General features: G+C 46.2%; 1 protein-coding gene and 1 long non-coding RNA gene across 4 annotated transcripts in view; one reads left to right on the top strand and one right to left on the bottom strand.

Annotated features, from left to right (window-relative positions):
- Positions 1–17,192, top strand: part of NFATC2 (nuclear factor of activated T cells 2) — a 176,959-nt gene extending 159,767 nt beyond the window's left edge. For 2 of the 3 annotated variants that reach the window (XM_063601232.1, XM_034947643.4), the window contains exon 10: positions 12,690–17,192. In XM_063601232.1, the coding sequence (XP_063457302.1) occupies positions 12,690–12,745 (56 nt within the window). In that variant the 3' untranslated portion in view covers positions 12,746–17,192. Of the gene's footprint in view, positions 1–5,573; positions 5,662–12,689 lie in introns of all 3 variants that reach the window. The other variant, XM_034947644.3, reaches the window with a different exon arrangement.
- Positions 1–19,064, bottom strand: part of LOC117977269 (uncharacterized) — a 262,398-nt gene that overhangs the window by 41,163 nt on the left and 202,171 nt on the right. The window contains exon 6 of the long non-coding RNA XR_008622354.1: positions 7,369–7,506. This is a non-coding gene — a long non-coding RNA (uncharacterized LOC117977269). The remainder of the gene's footprint in view (positions 1–7,368; positions 7,507–19,064) is intronic.

Here is a 19,064-nt window from a genome sequence, read left to right as displayed (position 1 = left end):
AAGTTCTATGAAAGGATGTGGCAGAGCTGGGATTTGGACCCCAGCTGTCTGTGTGTCCCTGGGACTCTGACCCCAGGGTGTGAGCCCCTCGCCAGGACAGCTGAGAAAGGGAGGAGCTGTTGGCTCCAAGAAACAGAGATTTGGGCCTGATCATGGGCAGACAAGCAGGATTCAGATGCAGAGGAAAAAGAGGGCCTCCTAGGCATCAGCCAAGCGACACAAAGGTGTGGCGGTGGGGATATCAGGGTCTGCTCCTTGTTCAACCCCTGCCACGGACCAGCCATGGGATGCTGGACCTAAAATAGAGGGATGTCTGCTTACCTGAACTTCAATGACTTCACTGGCCAGATGCCTACCTCGTGAGCATAGACCGAGACTTTGGAGAGGAATGTACTTTGGGGACTGTGTCAGTCAGCTCGGGCCACATAACAAAATACCATAGACTTAGTGGCTTAAACAACAGAAATTTATCTTCTCACAATTCTAGAGGCTAGCAATCCAAGACCAGGATTCTGGAGAATCCTGTCAAGATCAGGTTCTGGAGAGGACCTGCTTAGGTCCTGGCTTGCAGACAGTCACCTTTTCTCCCATTGCGTTCTCCTGTGAGACAATGAGACTGACCTCTGGTGGCCCTTCTTCTTAGGCCACTAATTCCATCACGAGGGCCCCACCTTCATGACTGCACCAAGTCCTAATTATCTCCCAAAGGCCCCATCTCCAAATACCATCACAGAGGGGTTTAGGGCTTCAATATAGGAATTTGGCTGGTGTGGTGGGGGCATAACTTAGTGTGTAGCAGGGACTGTATAGGTGAAAGATTTGATCAAGGGGTGAATCAGGAGTGAAGGTTCTGTCTGCCTGTCCTGGGAACTACTGTCTTTTAGGAACACCTGGTGCAGTGTCACCCATGAATACAGTCCTTGCTGGTCACTCCAGGTGGCCTTTGAGTTGATAGCAGTATGTGCAAGGGCCACGCATGTGGATCTCACTTGGAGAAATTTAAGACAGAGCCTGGTCCCTACTCAGATCTTGAGAAATTTCTTTGCAGGCAGCCTAGTGGCTTCTCTTGCCTGTGAATCTGGAAAGTATGGAGGGAGTATGGTTGACATCTCTTATGGGAAATCCAAGACTTAAAATACAAAAGATAGATCCAAAGGTTTGTGGAAGAAACTGTGACATGGCCAGGGATGCCTCTGCTTCCAGGACGTGCGCTTGAGTTGGGCTTCGGGAGAATGTGGATGTGTTGGGGGGAGGTGTGTCCCATGTTGGGCCTGTGCTGTGAGCTGGTCCTGGCATATGTGGGTAAACATAGAATGATCTGGAAGGTGAACTTATGGGAGGGCGAGATGGAGACTGGACTGGAAATTCAATAAATATCCAGTGAATTCTTTCTAAGAATCAGGGGCCATGTTGGTATTTGAAGAAATATCTTTATGAAGCCAGGCCAGGGGTTTTGCACCTTCTCCCAGAAGAGGGGGAAGTTTTGCATGATTCTGTGACATGAGCAAAGCAAGTTAGGGTGGAAATCTTTCTTACTGCTCCCACCTGCTAATCCACCTGGGAGTGTCTGACCTGCTTACAATTCCATCTCTCTTGGATAAGCAAAGAGGCATATACTCAAATGTCTTAAAAGAAATGTTTGGTTAATTCCTCTAACGCCCAGAGGGGGTTTATGGTATATGTCTTCCCCAAAACTCGGGTATTTATTTTATTATCTCATTTGTGATCACAGGCTGATTTGTGGGTTTGAATTACTGTTTGTTTCCTGTGTCTCAATTCAATATAGTAACAAGTGCTTTTCTTTTGCCTTTTTTTTTTTTTTTTTCCCAAAGGCAGCAAGTTATTTTGCAGGGCTTGTGCTGTTGGCTGATGTTTCTTAGCAGAGGGTTGGGGCCGAGGTGGTGATGAACTGGCTGAAGGACAAGGAAGTAAACTGTGGTTTGTTTAGAATGCTTTCCTGCCTGTGGTTGCTACTTTAGAAGGCGTGTGGTTGCTTGATAGGAGAGGTGCAGCTTAGTTGCATGTAATCAGAAGAAATTCTGCTGAATTGGAGAATAGAAATGGGCAGTTCAGGTCTGAGTTTACACAGTTGGTTAGTCCTTCCTTGTCGGGCAGCTTAGTTGAGAAAGTCACCAATTGTTTCTCCGTAGATTGTAAGTTGATGTGCAATCATTGCAAAAAAGCAGACAATGGAGATGATGGTAGCATATTCTACACTGGCTAGGAGGGGACATCTGACTTGCATTGTAGAAACACAAAACTGGACGTCCCTTAGACCAGTGCCTGATTCCCATTGGCTCCACCACGGAGATGCACGCAGGGTTTCCCTTAAATTCCATCCCATTCAAACGTGCATGCCTGTGAGCTCAGAAGTCTGGGAAGCTAGTTGTATATTTGTCAAGGAGACAGATTCTTGGGTCTGTACTTTTGTCTGTAATGGCTATTTGTTGACACCTTGTGTTTTTATGAAAATTATCACCATTGATTAAGCTCATCAGTGAACCACTTCTAATTTACATCCTAAATTATCATCTAGTCCATAGGACCAGTGGGATGACTCACCAGTTTATGCCTGGGGGGTAAAAATGCAAGGCCACTGTATAGGTCTTAGGCTGTAACCTTGTATTAGGTTGGCACAAAAGTAATTGTGGTTTTTGAGGTACCCCTGTGTCTTTGGGAGGATTTGTAGATGACACTTAGGGACCATGTAGTAAGTCTAAATACTGCCTTTGCTCTTGACGTCCCATCTCCATATTACTGACAACTGACCAGCACATTCACATGGATCAATGGACTTACCTCCCATTTAAACATGTAGGGAAACAGAATGGTATCCTTGGTTATTGGAGTGGCCTCTTTTAGACTGGTCTTTGTCTCTTCCATCTTCTTTAGGGGACCATATTGTGGGCTTAATAAACACATGCCAATGAGCCAGCTATAGCATCTCATTTATTTTTATTTTTTTGAGACAGTCTCGCTCTGTTGCCTAGGCTGGGGTACAGTGGCACCATCTCAGCTCACTGCAACCTCCGCCTCCCAGGTAGCTGAGGTTACAGGCACCTGCCGTCACACCCAGCTAATTTTTGTATTTTTAGTAGAGACGGGGTTTCACCATATTGGCCGGGCTGGTCTTAAACTCCTGACCTCAAGTGATCCACCCACTTCGGCCTCCCAAAGTTCTGGGATTACAGGCATGAGCCACCGTGCCTGGCCTATAGCATCTCATTTAATCCTCAGTGACTTTGCCAAGGAAGTGTTCTCATCCCCATCTCGTGGCTGAGGAAACTGAGGCTCAGGGAGACTGAGGCAGAGGCACTGTTGAAGTGCTTATGTTCCAACAGCTTCTGATGTGAGTCTACATTTTATCAGAGGCCCCAGGACAGCCAGAAGATCTTTCAAATTGGGGAAACCCTAGCCCAGGACTAGTACCCATAGAGCTGGGGCCACATCTGGTCTCTACCCAATGCTAGGAGGCTGTTCCTGGACAAGTCGCCCCATCTTTCTCTGCCTTACTAACTTGACCTGAGAAATGGAACTCTCACCACCACCCCCGGAGATGTCTGTGAGGATGAAGGAAGGCAGAGCGAGTAGCCACCTGCGGAGGAGGGTGTTTGGCGGTGGTCTGGTCCCGAGTTGATTTCAGGCCTCAGTTGAATGAAGACAGGCCCTGTCTCTGTCTTCCACAAAGAAGCTGACAAAGAGTGAAACTCTATGACTAAACAGGAAGCTGCACCTCCGAATGCTGCAGACGGAGCCATCATGTGATGCTTTCTATTTCTCTGAGAAGGTGACAGAACAGGGCTTGGTTTCTCGAGTCCCCTGAGAGAGCGCCATTGTGCCCCCCACCCCCCATATTAACACTGGGCACCATGTGGTTTGGAGAGAGAACTCGTGTTCTGGCTGGATGGTCTTAAGAGCCTGGTCCCTGGGGTTCCAACTAGATTCGAACGACTCCTCCAAGGGTGTGACTTCAGACCTGTGCCTGATGCCTGAGATCCACTGAAGTGCTCCTTAAATGAGTAGATATGGATAAAGTGACAACGTGTTGGTCATTACAGAACTTTAGAGCTGTCAGCTGAGCAAAACAGGGAGTGGTGTGCTCTAACATCAGTTCCAACAGGATCACCTTGCTGTAGGGCCGGGGTAGCAGTGGAGATTGTTGGTTTCTGGCTACCTGGGGTAAATCCAGAAGCATGTATGGGTGGGTGGGATGTGGGCTGTGAACAAGGAGTCAGGGAACACACAGGTTGGCCTGAACAACTGGAAAGAGAGAACGTGTGTTTCCCATCATGGGAACAGGTGAGACACGGGGAGGAGGGGTGAGGATCCAGAGATTGGTTTTGGCCCTGTGAAGTTTGGGCAGGTAGATATTGCAATCTGAAGTTCAGGAGTGATGGTCTGGGTTAAAAACATTAATGTGGCCATCGTCAGGATAGAGGTGGTATTTTAAGGCCCTGAGTGAATTATCCGACAGTACTGTCTGCTCTTGGACTTGGAAGAAGTCAGTTTCAAGTGGAGACTGGGCAGTTTAGTGTGGGAACTGCCTTAGGGCCACATCCACCTGGAAATGTTTGCTTTGGGAGATGGCCTGAGATGCATGGTCAGAAAAGGAGGAGAGATGAAGTGCTTCTTTTGCCCCAGGGCAGCAGTAGCCAACCCCAACTAGCCAATTCCTGTTGGAGCCCAACATTGGGAAATCCAGGCCTCTAACTGCATAAGCGCTGAAAGGATCTCATTTATTGAGCATTCTGTCTCCCTTGAAGAAGAGATTTCAGGGAGCTTATGCCTCTATTTGAAAAAGCATCCTAGTTTACTTGGCATTTCTAATAACGCTGCATTATTCCCTGTAAGAAATTGGACTCAGAAAACATTTCTAAATCAGGCATTTGGAATGGACTTGGGTATTCCAATTCGGCCAAAGGGGATTGGGAAGACAGGTGTTTTGAAAGCCACAGGCATTGTACAGATGTAGAGAGGAGTATTATTTACAATAAGCTCCCCAGGGCTCATTCAAGTGCCTTCGTTGTTCTGATAGGGCAGGAGCTTTTTTTTCCATTGTTGACAAAAAACAGGAAGAAAATGTGCAGTTTTATGAATTTCCCTGACCACTGAGGTGATATCACTAGTAAGAAGGAAACTGGGGCCCAGTTTAGTATCTGTAGATGCCTGAAGGAAGATAACAGTTGAGTAGATCTTTAATGAAATTCTGATTTTCCTTTGACTGCAGCAGAAACCAGCTTAATTTTCTCTTTGTAGTTGGCCATGATTTGAAACCCCATCACATACCCACCCACAGCAGCCCTTTTGTCCACCCTGAACACGCTCCCCTGATCCCACACCCCACATAATGGAATGCACTTTGCACAGAGTCCCTCATCTCCATGATTATTACCCTAGTGTTGGGTTAATTCTGGCACAAATGCTAAGATGTTGCAGAATTTTGGCTTAAACTAGAGCCAAAGGGTTAAGTTCCCTCCTGGGCTTGGATGATATTGGCATGAGTTGGAAGCGTAAGAGAGATCAAAGGTGATTTTTTTTTTCTTCTCAAAAATGATTTTGCAAATCTTTTTCAGAGCTGATAGACACACACCTTAGCTGGATACAAAACATATTATGAAACAGAATGACTGTGATCTTTGATCCGAGAAATCAAAGTTAAAGGTAATCGATATCTTCTGCTTCTCCTTTTGTTTTCCAGCTGTGTGTTTCCTTAACTTGAATTTTTTTTTTTTAAGTATAAGAAAACTTGACAGGCTGAAGGCCCTCTCTTCTCATTCTCCTGCTCTTAAGGGCTAGACCCCTCCACTCCTGAAGTGGACACTCCTGGGGACCTCCCTGAGAATCTCAGGGTTGGGCGGGAGAAGGGGGGATGAGGCCCCATTAACTTGCATGCTCCCCGATTCCAGGGCTGGCCTGCGTGGAAAAATGCAGCAACGTCTTTGGAGCCTGCTCCTTTTTGGTTTTGCACACTTTGTTGGGGGTGTCCGGCACTGGGGAACAGCAGAGTGGGCAGGGAGGTCAGAAAACCTACCTAAGAAGCCACTGAGGAAGCCCCGCCCTGCGCTTACGTCATTTCCAATCCTGATTCCCTCCACTCAAGGTTTCAGCTCCTCCCGGGGGGCTTCCTTGTTGTGGCTTTTGAAGTCGCAGGATTCTGCGACTTGGTTTCTGGATTTGAAATCAGCCCCTTGAACTGAGTTTCCCAGGGTGCTCGGCTGAGCCCCTCACCCAGCAGATCCACCTCGATGGGCCTCCACAGAAGAGCCTGGCCGCTAAGAAGACCTTATCGTGCAGGTTTCAGGAGGCCCTGGGGTGTGAAGTCCAGATGAGACATTGAGGAAGGTTGCATTACCTCTCTGTGCCTCAGCTTCTTAGATGCTGTTGCTGTTATTTAATCTTCTCCATATTCTAATTGGAATAAACCAGCACACACAGTGCCCAGCCCATCTTAGAGTTTCTATTAGCACACCCAGGGGAGCTGACGCTTGAGAAGCATGATTGCCAGAGGATGGGGCCTGCGGAGATGAACCCCTACTTCCCTATGGCAGAAGGAAGCCCTGGGGGGAGGAGCACATTCTCCAGCCATCTGCCACTGTCCCTCCTCAGGACTTTTTGCATCTGAGGAATCCGCTCCTGGGGAGTCCTCAGGAGTGTCCTCAGGACTTTGCATCCGAGGATAAAAATGCAAGTAAAATATCAGTGCTGAGGTTGTAAGCCCCCCAGGGAACTTGTCAAAGGGCGGTGCCTTTTTAATGTGTGTCTTGGGCTTGGGGACTTTGGCAAGCCAGCGGCTCAGACCTGTGGCTGACTCTGACCAGCGTGGCCTGGGAGGGGATTTACTGCTGTTGCATCACCCTTCAGACCCCACCCACAGCTTTGGGCTACAGTCCTATTGAGGGTTTTATGTTCTTTTCACTGAGCCTCACTCAAGTATGGCCAGGTTTCCCTGGAGAAGATGAACACTGGGAAGTTACTTAGTAAGTGTAAAGCAGAGGTCTGGGAGAGCTCTGTTTCAAGTAACAGGCCTTTTCAGTTTTGAGACAGAAGTCAGAGGGGAAGGGCTGGGCATGGTGGCTCACGCCTGTAATCCCAGCACTTTGGGAGGCCGAGGCAAGGTCAGGAGTTCGAGACCAGCCTGGCCAACATGGTGAAACCCCGTCACTACTAAAAATACAAAAATTAGCCGGGCATGGTGGCAGGTTCCTGTAATCCCAGCTACGCTACTTAGGAGGTTGAGGCAGGAGAATCGCTTGAACCTGGAGGCGAGATGGCGCCACTGCACTCCAGCCTGTGTGACAGAGGGAGACTCAAAAAAAAGGCACAGGGGAGGGCTCAAGACCAGCAGGCCCGGTTGCTTAGGAAACTTACCTCGGCCTTCAGAGTCGCTTCCCCCTGAGAACAGTTAGGACCAAAGGCAGAAGATCCCAGAGAGGACTTCATGTGCTTTCAGGTTCATGCATCCTGACCCAAGCATGTAGGGGTCGTGGGAGTGAATTCAGCAAGGCACTGCAAGGCAGAGGAAATAGTCAGTAGTGACTGGGGGGTGGTGCCTTGGGCCCCCTCTTGGCTCTCAGATTCTTTGATTTGGCCTGGAGAATGCAGCCCTCTTGATTCCCATCCAAGCTTGAGGAGTGTCTTTCTGGCCATGGCTGGGCCCAGGCTCTCGTGGGTACTCACGTGGTCTCACCAGATTTTGGAAAACATGCTTGAGGTTTGAGCGAGAAGCAGGACCCAGCCTATCCGTTCCTTCCTGTTGCTGCTTTCTCAGGGGATTCAGTTCCAAAGTCAGCAGTCAAAGGGAAAGGGCCTAGAGTGAGTGAAATTCACCCTTGAAAGTCCTTTAAATTGCACCTGAAGTATTAATACATCTGGGTTGTTTTCCCCATGTAATCCTGAGCAGCCATCCTGCTGCAAACTGAAGTTTGGGAACCTCTGAGCTCTGATAAAGGAAGGAGGAGAAAGTACAAGCAGGTGTCTGGGCCTTGTGTCTGGACCTTTTAGCAAAACAGAAAATTCCTAGTGCAGAATGGGATACTAACAGAAGTCAGTTTTAGCTTTTAGAAATCCAGTAAGAGGCACTGGCTTCCCCAGATTGCCACCCTCAAAACGTAGGCAAAGAGAACACCCTGCTTTTTCTTCTTTGCCATCAGCTTATATATATATATATATATACTAGGAGTTGACAAACTACAGCTCTTGGGTCAATCCTGGCCCCCAGCCTGTTTTGGCAAATGAAGTTTTATTGGAACACATCTATGCCCATTTGCGTACTGTCTATGGCAGCTTTTATGCTACACTGGCAGTGCTTAGTGAGAAAGAGCCCACAAAGCTGAAAATATTATCTGGCCCTTTCCAGGAGAAGTTTGTTGACCCCTGGTGTATCATCATTTTGTGTCTATAGCCATTTTTATTAGAATACTAATATCCTTCTTACTGAGTTGAAACACCTCTTTGTATATAAATGACTTTGTCATATATACTGAAAATGTTACAGCATGTTTTGTGCGTAATTTTTACATACTTAAGATCGGTTCACTTTTTCCTTTCCAGTTGCAGGCTTAGTAGTCACCCTGAGATCATTCTCCATCAGTCTTTTAGGGCACCTCTGTCTAAGGATGAGCACAGGCCAAGAGCACCATGGCAGACTCACAACTGCTGGCCTCAATTGTGTTCTGAGAAAGGGACACTTTCTCCAGCAGAGCACTTGCCTTCGTCACACGGCCTCTCTCTGCTGGCTAAGCAGAGTCTGCCATAGCCGTCCCCTGACTTCACGCAAATGACACAGAGGATTCTGGGATCCCCAAAAGAAAGAGGATCAATACTGTACAAGTTAATTAAATAGGCCCTGAGTTCAAATCCCAATCCCCTGTCACCTGCTAGGGAGAGTATTGGTCTGCCTGTCTCTATTTCCCCATCTATAAAATGGGGATGATGATGTTACCTAGGAGCAGTGTGAGAATTAAATAATAGTCCCTGGCACTGTATAGGGCCTGGCACACAGCTCTCAGGAAATGTGAATGGCTCGTATTCTTTCATAGAGAGAAAGACTCCAAACAAGTAACAGATCAGCAACCCAATCGCATGAAAATCAGCTTCCTTAAACCAAGAGGACCTAGACTGATGGTGCAGGGTCTTTGGGGTGGGCTAATGCAGGCATTAAGCACCTGCTGTGTGCATGGTGCCATGCATGAGTGGGGCTACTTGAAAATTCAGTACTTGCTTTTGGAGCGAGTGAGGGCACCATGGCAGGAATGTGGGGCGGCTTCCAGGAAGAGGCAGAGCACTGCACGTGGCCCCATTTAGGAACAGGTAGGAGGAGAGGTACAGTTGCTGGCCTAGGGTAGATTATTGGAGGAATAAAATGTTGATGGCAATAATACAGGAGAGTGGTTCAGCACCCAAACCTCAGAGGCCGACTTGGGGAGGACAATCCTGGCTGTGACCTGAAGTTTCCCAATCCCTTTCTAAGCTTCTGTGTTCTGTTCATAAATAAATGTTATTGAGAACTTCCCATGCACCAAGGCATCATCTAAGGGATATGGGGGGAAGGAGAGCATCAGCGCAGCAGGGGATAGTGAGGAGACAGGAGTGCGACTGGGCTGGGGGTGGCCACCAAGGGGGGCTTTGCCAAGGAGGCTGTTTGAGCCTTGGGTAACATGAGCGAAAAGGAAAAGTGTTTGTTAGACTGGGGAAAACATGATGCTACCCAGAGGAGCAGCGTGAGGAAGGTGAGACAAGAGGAGGGAACAGTGCTGAGGGGGGACAGACAGAGACCAGGAGAAATGGCATGGTGAAAGGGCACTGGGGTTCCCCTGCACCCTGGTACTCGAGTCTGCAAATGTGGGACCTGTGGACCCTGCATGAAGTGGTTGAGCAGAGACCCCCCCTCTCAGAACTTAAAGCCCAATGTGGCTCTATTCTGTCACCACCACCTAGCAGGCATTTCTGTTCTAGAACTTTCTCCTTGTTGGCAGTCAGGGGAACAAGTGCCGACATTTCAGAAAGAGGAGGTTCCTACCCAGAGAGGTTTGGGCGGGAGTTGAACTCAGGGCCACTTCACCACCCCCAATAGCAAGAAGGTCTAAGTGCATAGGGTCACTGAATTTTCCAGATGCAACTCTTCACTTCTATCTGAAAGTAACTCCCAGAAAGCAGGACCATTTCCATCCAAGAAGAGGGAAACATGCTTCTGCCTGTTTGAAAAGTTTCCCTACTTCCCATCCCCTGCCCCAGCCCTGTGTTCTGAGAAGGGAAACAGCCCTTCGAGAGGGCCTTGGTGCCAGCGTCTCTGCCTACCAGCTAATTTTAGAAAGCTGAGGCTGTGGAAAGTTTTCATTAAGGATCCACTCCTCTCACTTCCTAGGTTGAGAAAACAGGAAGCCCTTTGGAATCCGGGCTTTGAAAAGCTTCACATGAAGCTGCCCCGACCCCACCTGCCCCAGGCATTTGGCTTTCGCTACATAAGTCCTACACAGCATGGTCAGCTTATCACCCCTGCAGGGAGCACTGAGGGTCTGGGCTGACAGTCCTTATTCAGCTTCTGGTTTAGGGCCCCTGGGAGTCAGCTGTTACCCAGTACACAGTAGATGCCCAACTAGTGCTGGTTAGCTAAATATATGAATTTGTCCTCTACATTCCTATTAATGAATCCGTTTCCACATGTTGGAAAAGTTATACATAATGTATGTATTTCTAATACATATCTAATACATATATAATACATATCTAATACATATATACTGGTCTACAAACCAATACTGGCTGAACGCTGGGCACTGTGATCTTTACTTGCATTATCTCATCCAAGCACCTCAGCAACCTGGGAGGTAATATTTTTAGATGCAATTTACAGATGAGGAAACTGAGGCACAGAGTGGTTATGTCACCAAGGCAAGGTTCACCAAGCAAGGAAGTGCCAGAGGTGGAAATCTAACCCCGGCTGGCTCCAGAACCCGACCTCTCATGTACATGCTTGTGGCATGCCTGATGTTCTGGCACAAAACATAGCCAATGTTTGCAAAGCACGGAATTCAGAGTCCAACATGAAGCATGGGGATTTTACTAACCATCATAACCACCAGCTATTGAACACCAGGCACTGTGCTGGGCACTGTTACCTATGTGAATGCTTAGCATCCTCACAACAGCCTGAAAAGGTATGTGCTATGATTCCCACTTTACAGATGAGAAAATTGAGGCATGGAGAGGTAACATCATACAGTCAGAGAACGAGCTGAGAATCAAACCCGGTCATTCAGCTCTTTGCATTCCCCGACTCTGTTAGGGAGGTTGCAAACCATCTGGGCAGGGGTTTTCCAGCGAAAAGCACCCTGAACCTAGAAGGGCCCAGCTTTGACCATGGAGAAACTTCGGGCAACTCTGAACATTTAACCCTCACTGCCAATGTAACTTAAGGCTAAGGTGAGAAAAGGAAGTATGAGGTGGTGTGGGAAGAATTCAGTGTCAGAACCAGGAAATGGGAAATGAACCTGCCTTTGATGGGACTCCCAAAGGGGTCTACATCCTCATGCCTTCCACCCCACGACTAGTCAGTATGGTCTACCTGTAAAACTGAAGGTGTAGACATACCTTAGGGAGCATGCCTCACGGATGGGCTGTCACCAATAGCACCTTCTTCTTTCCAAGAATGTTTTAGGGAACCTTTTTGCAGGATCCACTATCCTAAGATCTCAGTGCCCTAATTCTAGTAATTAGTACCTTACCCAGTGGGCAAAGTGGGAGAAGGTAGCTTGCTTCCTGATGCCAGTGACTGTTACTGCTCTTGGTTCCCTGCTAGGAACTCCACACATACTTCTGGGGAGAGGGGTGACCAAACTTTCCTGAGCTGGCACATGATCCTTCAACTGGTTGTGCTGAAATGGAAACTATGTTTATGTTGATGGCTAGTCAGTCTTTGGGGGGCCCTCACTTGCTCTCTTTGTAAGGGTTCCTCTTTTGAGAACCGTAAGTTTTATGGATCAAGAAAGAACCATGTTTTATCAGACTTAATCATGTAATAGGCATTTTCTAGATGTGGAAATAGTGGAAGTAGTTTGGTACACAACAGCCTCAAGCATGACATCAAATGCAGAAGAGGAGAAAGTTACTTCAGACAAGCCCTATGGCTCAAATCCATTTTTCCCACAAAGATTTCCATTTCTGCCACAAAGATTTGAAAAAGTTACCATTTGAGCAATTTTCACTAACAGATCTTTAGCACAAAATATTGCCTGAAGAAAATATGATATAGGAAAGCATTCCTTATATTAAAAATTGTCAAATATACAAGCACAAGGAACAACAACAAAAAAAGTATTTAAAAAAAATAGAGATGGGCAGAATGGTTCATGCCTGTAATCCCAACACTTTGGGAGGCTCAGGTGGGAGGATCGCCTGAGCTCAGGAGTTTGAGACCAGCCTGGGCAACAGAGTGAGACCCTGTCCCTACTAAAAATTTAAAAATGTAGTCAGGTGTGGTGGCGTGCACCTGTAGTCCCAGCTACTCGGGAGGCTGAGGCTGCAAGGAGCCATGATCGTGCCATTGCACTCCAGCCTGGGTGACAGAGCAAGACCTTGTCTCAAAAATCAATAGCCCAATAGAGGTTCTAGAAAGTGAACCTGATGCATGTTTTCGGTGCCCTCTCACTCGCCCCATTCTCTCTCTCCCCCCCTCCTCTTTTCTTTTGTAGTTAATGAAATTATCAGGAAGGAGTTTTCAGGACCTCCTGCCAGAAATCAGACGTAAAAGAAGCCATTATAGCAAGACACCTTCTGTATCTGACCCCTCGGAGCCCTCCACAGCCCCTCACCTTCTGTCTCCTTTCATGTTCATCTCCCAGCCCGGAGTCCACACGCGGATCAATGTATGGGCACTAAGCGGACTCTCACTTAAGGAGCTCGCCACCTCCCTCTAAACACCAGAGAGAACTCTTCTTTTCGGTCTATGTTTTAAATCCCAGAGAGCATCCTGGTTGATCTTAATGGTGTTCCGTCCAAATATTAAGCACCTGCTGACCAAAAGCACATTCTGCATGAGACAGGACACTGGAACTCTCCTGAGAACAGAGTGACTGGAGCTTGGGGGGATGGACGGGGGACAGAAGATGTGGGCGCTGTGATTAAACCCCAGCCCTTGCGTTCGTTTTTCCAGGTCACAGATACAGCTCCTGTACCTTTTGAAGGCAAGGAGTTCTCAGAGCAACCAAAGGAACGTGACCCAAGAGCCCAGCTTACAGGCTGAAGAAACCCAAAACCCTCGATAGAGACAGAAACTGAACTGTCAGTCCTTAGAGCTCGCCCAGTCCATGCCACAACTGGGCCACAGCTAAAGCTTTATTTTTGAATTCTCATTCCAAAACCAAACTGTCTTGCCCAGACAAGATCACCTGTTAAGACTTCTTGGCGTTAAGTTATGACATGTATACGCGTTTGTTATTATTTTTTTTTCTGCTTTAAAAGGCTGGCCAGGGCACCTAGCCCTGGAGCTGTCTTGGCGAGCTGTTCTTTAACCCCTGCAGCACGCAGTCCTGCTAACACAATTTCCATAGACTTGGGGGGCTGACCCAGGCTGCAGAGAGCAAGCACCTGTCTGCTGCAGCTGTACAACCTGGATGCTTTGCAAGGTTCCGGCTTGCTTTCTTCCTAGCAGCCAGAGTGCTTTTCCGTAAAGCGGTGGAGAATCTCAAGCAGGTGCATTTAATTGAGGAATAGCAGAAGGGCTAAAGCAACCAAGAAAAGAAGTGTGGGTATTTTTGTTAAGTAAAACAGCCCAAGTGCTTCTGGAGGTGGGTTTCTACCAAGATAGAGGAAAAGGGCTGAATTCCCTCTAAGTGGGACAGCCGAGCTCAGGATGCGCTTCCCAGCTTCACTGGTTAATTTGACCTGAACCTATTTAGAGATCCCTTCTGCCCCTGAAGACCTATCCGCACTCGAATTCTAACATGAAGAAATCTACTCGAATGCATCCTTTACTTTGAATGAGCTCTATTCGGTTGCATGTTATATGTGATTTCCTTCCTCCCAACTGTTTCCACTGAGCGCACCCACAGTCTCCCCTAGTCTTCCTCTGTGGGTGTGATTTTTGTGATTTTTACAAACAAAACCCTTGAAGTTCTTGGCAGATGTGTTTGTTTCTGTTTGCATGTACTGCAGATACCCCAGGAGAAGCAGGGGATTCATTTTTCAGCCATTCAGTTGTTTCCTCAATAATCCGCAGCAAAGTGAAAATATTCTTAGCACTCAGACTGTACTTAAGAGTGTTTTCTCAGTCCAGTCTGTACAGTCTGTAGGCAGAAGGCCTCAGAAGAAAGTCATGGCCACTCAAGTGCCCACTGTGGGCTTTGTAAGTCCTGGCTCTCCCGTCAAGGTTACCCAGAGGTAAAAGCTTCCTGGGAGTGGGGCCAGGTGTGTTTGGCACTCCAGATAGAAGGCAAAATGCTCAGATTCGGGCCTGTGCACTTGTATGCAACCTGTCGGTCAATACCTAGCATTTATTTTCCCCTGACAATGAACGACCTTTCCCTCACCCACCCTAAGCTCAACGAGTTTAGCAAAATTCTCTTTTAAATAAACAGAATGCCAGTAAGAGGTTGACCCCTACCATGCAACTTCAGGGATGCTAAATAGTTCCTCATGAACAAAATAAGTTCCTTATTATAAGTTCCTTATACTAGCAGCTTCACCTAAAGAATTTTCTCTCCAGCAATATTGACTTCACTGGGGAAAAGCCAAGAGTGTGTGGTGAGTGATTTGTTCTCACTCGACCTGGCTAGGACTGGCTAGGAGCCGTTTTTTGTACATGAGGGAATTTGGCCTTTCCTCAGTTATCTGAATGTTTTACCCAAGTGCCTTCCTGCTATTGTAGCAAAGTAGCTCAGCTTCCTTGTCCACAGGGTGAAAAAGGACTAATGCGTTTTCCATCAGTTTTCTAACTATGTTAGCAAAAAGGGCCTCCTGGTAGCTCAACCTCCTGTACGCGTGTGTGTGTGTGATACACACACAAATAAACCCCTCTGTTTTTCTAAGACATCTTAGCTGGATATTATAGGAAGCACTTTCATAAACAACTGTAACAAATCGCAAAGGAAAGAGAAACAAAAGCATTAGATTTGAGACATAAACAGGCAAGAGAAAGTGTATTAGGAACTGACAGCTATCAAGGAAGTTTTGTCAGTTACAAATGCTAGGAGGAAATTTTGCCAAGAAGGATGGCTCAGGAAATATTTCCAGTATGGGAAGAGGCAATAAGATCCTCTAAGAGAATGAGAAAGTAGGGGTGTCTAAATGGTAAAGATGGGTGTGTTGCACGTGTGTTAGAAGGATCTCAGTTGAGTGAAGGTTTGCACTGCTACATCTAAGTTAATGTAAATATGTAGCACTCTGACAGGTCTACCATGTTGCTGAATGTAGTATATTTCCAAAGTTTGCAAGTCTTCCTGTATTGTACAAAGATGCTGCTGCTTGATAATATGTATAGCAATCCAGATTAGTATGTTATTAAATTTTATTTTCTTACCTGTATTTTTATGCTTTTTACCTGTCCTCAAAATATTACACCCCTGTTGGAATTAGATTTATATTTATAAATGGTCAGAAATCTTTTTAAGTGTCTCTTTTTACACATAGGTTGATTTTTTTTTTTCTTAAGAGAAATGATGTATTCTTGAAACATTTGTTACTCATTCCAGGAAACAAAAACCCATATAATAAAACCCCCACTCAGAGCCTGTTAGTCACCTCTCTAGAAGATGGCATCTCAGGAGAAGGAATGGCTTTGTGGAAGAAGGAATCACCTTTTTCTTGCTCAAGAATTATGCTGACTTCAGCCCTGAGCCTGGATCTGGTCACTGAGAATCATCAAGTGTCTAGATCCTTCCCCCAAAATAACTAATTTAGTAGGTGATTTTGATTTTAAAAAATTGACACCAAAACCCTGCCTGCGTTGTAATGGAATTCGAAAAGAATTCATGTTCACAGAACTCAACGTTCAGGCTAATATTTACAGAAGGGACCAAATCTAAATCCTGGTAGATAACTCCTGTATGCTTTATCCAAAGGACACCCACAGTTTTCCAGCATAGATATAACCAAGGATGAATTGATTCCTTCAAAGAACTGGGAGGCACGGATATTGCATTTTTTGTTTACATCCAGTAGCCAAGACGCCTCAGTGAGCCAGTCTTGGGCAGAGGCTGTCACATTTAGGCAGATTGGAAGTTGGTATGTATGTTCTAATTCTCACTCTGGACTACAGTGAGGCTGAATTTATCATGTCAAAAAAAAAAAAAAAAAAGACCTTTCCAAGTGCTTTCTATTGCTCAGAATTGAAAGAATGTTTTCATTTCAAGTTTACAAGAGGCATGGATGGAGTTGTGACGTTCTTGACAAGCTGGGCTAACCTTTCCCGAACTTGTTTCCCGGAGGCAAGGTGCTCGGTGACCCAGCGCATCTTAACCTTGGGTCCCCTAGGCTCGAGGCTAGGGCATTACGTTTCATGGAACCAAAGCAGCCAATTGCATAGCAAGTATTTTCCTGCATTCCAATTAAATGCTTAAGAAAGAGCAGCATCCTATAAAATTGTGATCATAAACATCCATTTCCCTCAGCTTTTGTGAGTGCCTTGACTTACAGCCAACATCACTGTTTAACTCAGTCTGTTTAAAAACAAACTTTTCTGGTGGTTGATAACAGAGAGTTGCTCCCTGAGCCATCAGGGTCCTGGGAGCTGGAAGTGAAAGGGTTATTAACATTCTACCTTTATGCAGCTGTTGGCTGACCAGAATAAACTCCCTGCTGAGTTCAAGCTTTGAATGGAATGGATGCAAATGATGTTGTTTCCATTAGAGCAGGTGCTCACAGCATTCTGATTGGCCTGAGCAGACCGAGGCTATGGCTGTTGGGACAAGCTTAGCATCCTGGACATCTTGTCAAAGAACCTCACTCACCCCTATGGCCTCTACAGCCCTCAGAGGAGAGAAAACCAGTACAATTCTCCAACAAACAGGTCTCTCCAACATGGTGGTGCTGGCAGGCTTAGGTTTAGAAAATCCTGACTGTTAAAGGCGTTTGAATACATCACATTCCTATGCAAATGTTTTTAATCTCCAGTTTAATGTAGTTTATTTTTCCTATATGTAAAGTATTTTTATACGGCTTGTATCATGATAGTTTAGCAATAAAACAGTTGGAAGCAACATCTACTTTGGTGTATCTTTCTTTTCCAGAGAGGCTACTCAAATATCCTCTTTACATTTCGGGCTCCCTCAGCAAGGAACATTTTGGGTGCACATAAGTGTGTGCATTTACTCCTCGTCTCAGCCCTAGGAGGTAGGTACAGTCCCACCGTGCTTGTGACTCAGGCTCAGAAGCCACTTGTCGGAGGTGACAAAGCCACATGGTCAACCTGAATTTGTCTGATTCTCTCCAGCACAGCTCTGCTGTAATCTGTGCCTTTAGACTACTTTTGAGGTAGCATTCATAAAAGAGATTTATGACGCCGACCTTAGACCAGCTTTCCAAGGGTCCCAAAGCATTCATGGTCAACTGGGCTAAGCCAGCCACTTGGAAGGCAAAAGCCATCATTTTTATTTGAGCATCTTGCAAAATATCAAGGCTAAAGAAAAAAAATGCACCTTATAACTTCAAACCCACAAACATAAGTACTAGAACCTTCTAGCCAAGTTCCTCCTTAAAACAGCTTTTGCCCTCCTATAGCTAAAGCACCTAAGAGGTTTGGAAGTAGCTGCTATTTTTAATGTCTTAATATGGTTCGAACCTCCTCCCACCCTTTAACCCCAGGGAAATGGGATACCTGCCCCCGGCCCTGTGTTTTAGGGACCCACTTCACCCCACCATAGCCCTGCACTTGGAATGTCTTCCTGGGAATTTTCTAGCCCCCCTATTCCAGTGCGTGTAACCAGCACTACCAAATGGGCAGGGGTCCCAAGCTCAGACAGGGACCTGCGTGGGTCCTGGCTGCTGGAAGTGTCTATCTTGAAATAGCCTTAGTCTCCCTCTGGTGGCTGGGACTAGCTGGCTCCCATTTCTCCCCTTCAGATGCCCCAAAGAGCTCTAGAACCTGCACCTACAGGGTCCAGGCCAGCTTCCAGAAGAGCACCCTGGTGAGCAGATTGCTCCTGATGGCTGGTGCAGTATTTGCATTGTGATTTTTGTGGGATGGTGTGAGACTGGATCACCAGAATGGTGCTGATTTAGGAATGGCTCAAATTGCACATGCAGACAGGAGCCCCACAAAAAATATCTGCCCAGGGCTACACCTAAGAGGCAACTGTGTCCCACTAAGATGATTGCTGCCGCTGCGGCCAACTGTTTTGCTTTAACTCACTTTCTGAAAACCTTACACCACTTCTCCTGAATCGAAAGTCAAAATCACTTAAGCAGAGGACAAGGCTAAAACTATACAGTCATTTTTTAAAAAGAAAAAAAAAAAACAAAAAACAAGTCTGTGTTCTACATTTATATTTAAGCCACACTTAATAAACACAAATTTGGCCTGTGCCTCAGTTTCCCCAGATATAAAATGAGGACTCTAGTCCCCACCTCACAGGTGCTGCATGCTTAATTAATATTACCTATCGATCCACTGTCCCGTCATTTAACAAACAGATTTCACATTCACCTAAGGCATATCATGGAGCCTTGAGCTCATCTTGAGACCTCATTTGACTAATATCTGGAAGAAAACATTTAGAGCTCTGACTATGGGATTAAAATTTTTCTAAATAGATCATTAAAGCCAGAAACTTGAGTTTATCCAATTTTCAAAACCTGAGATAACAAGGAAGTTCGTATTGGAGCATCTTGGGGTCACTTTGCCAGGAGTTTGCAAATCTGAACATTGTTCCTTGCTGTATCCAACAGCATGGGTAGTTTCGTACAAAGGAGCAGAAACAGAACAGTGGTTTCGTGCCAAGTTGGAATTTAAGAAGTGGTAAGATTGACAGGAGAAAACAAATGCTGACTCCTACTCAGCCTCTTCATGTTCATACATTGGGAGGAAACTGGGTTCCTGGTAGGACCAGGTTGAGTATAAAATAACGCTGAGG

The sequence above is a fragment of the Pan paniscus genome, chromosome 21 (genome assembly GCF_029289425.2).
Source record: "Pan paniscus chromosome 21, NHGRI_mPanPan1-v2.0_pri, whole genome shotgun sequence".
NCBI lineage: Eukaryota > Metazoa > Chordata > Mammalia > Primates > Hominidae > Pan > Pan paniscus.
Note: the sequence above shows the minus strand (reverse complement) of the source record. Positions and strands in the feature narration are given on the sequence as shown.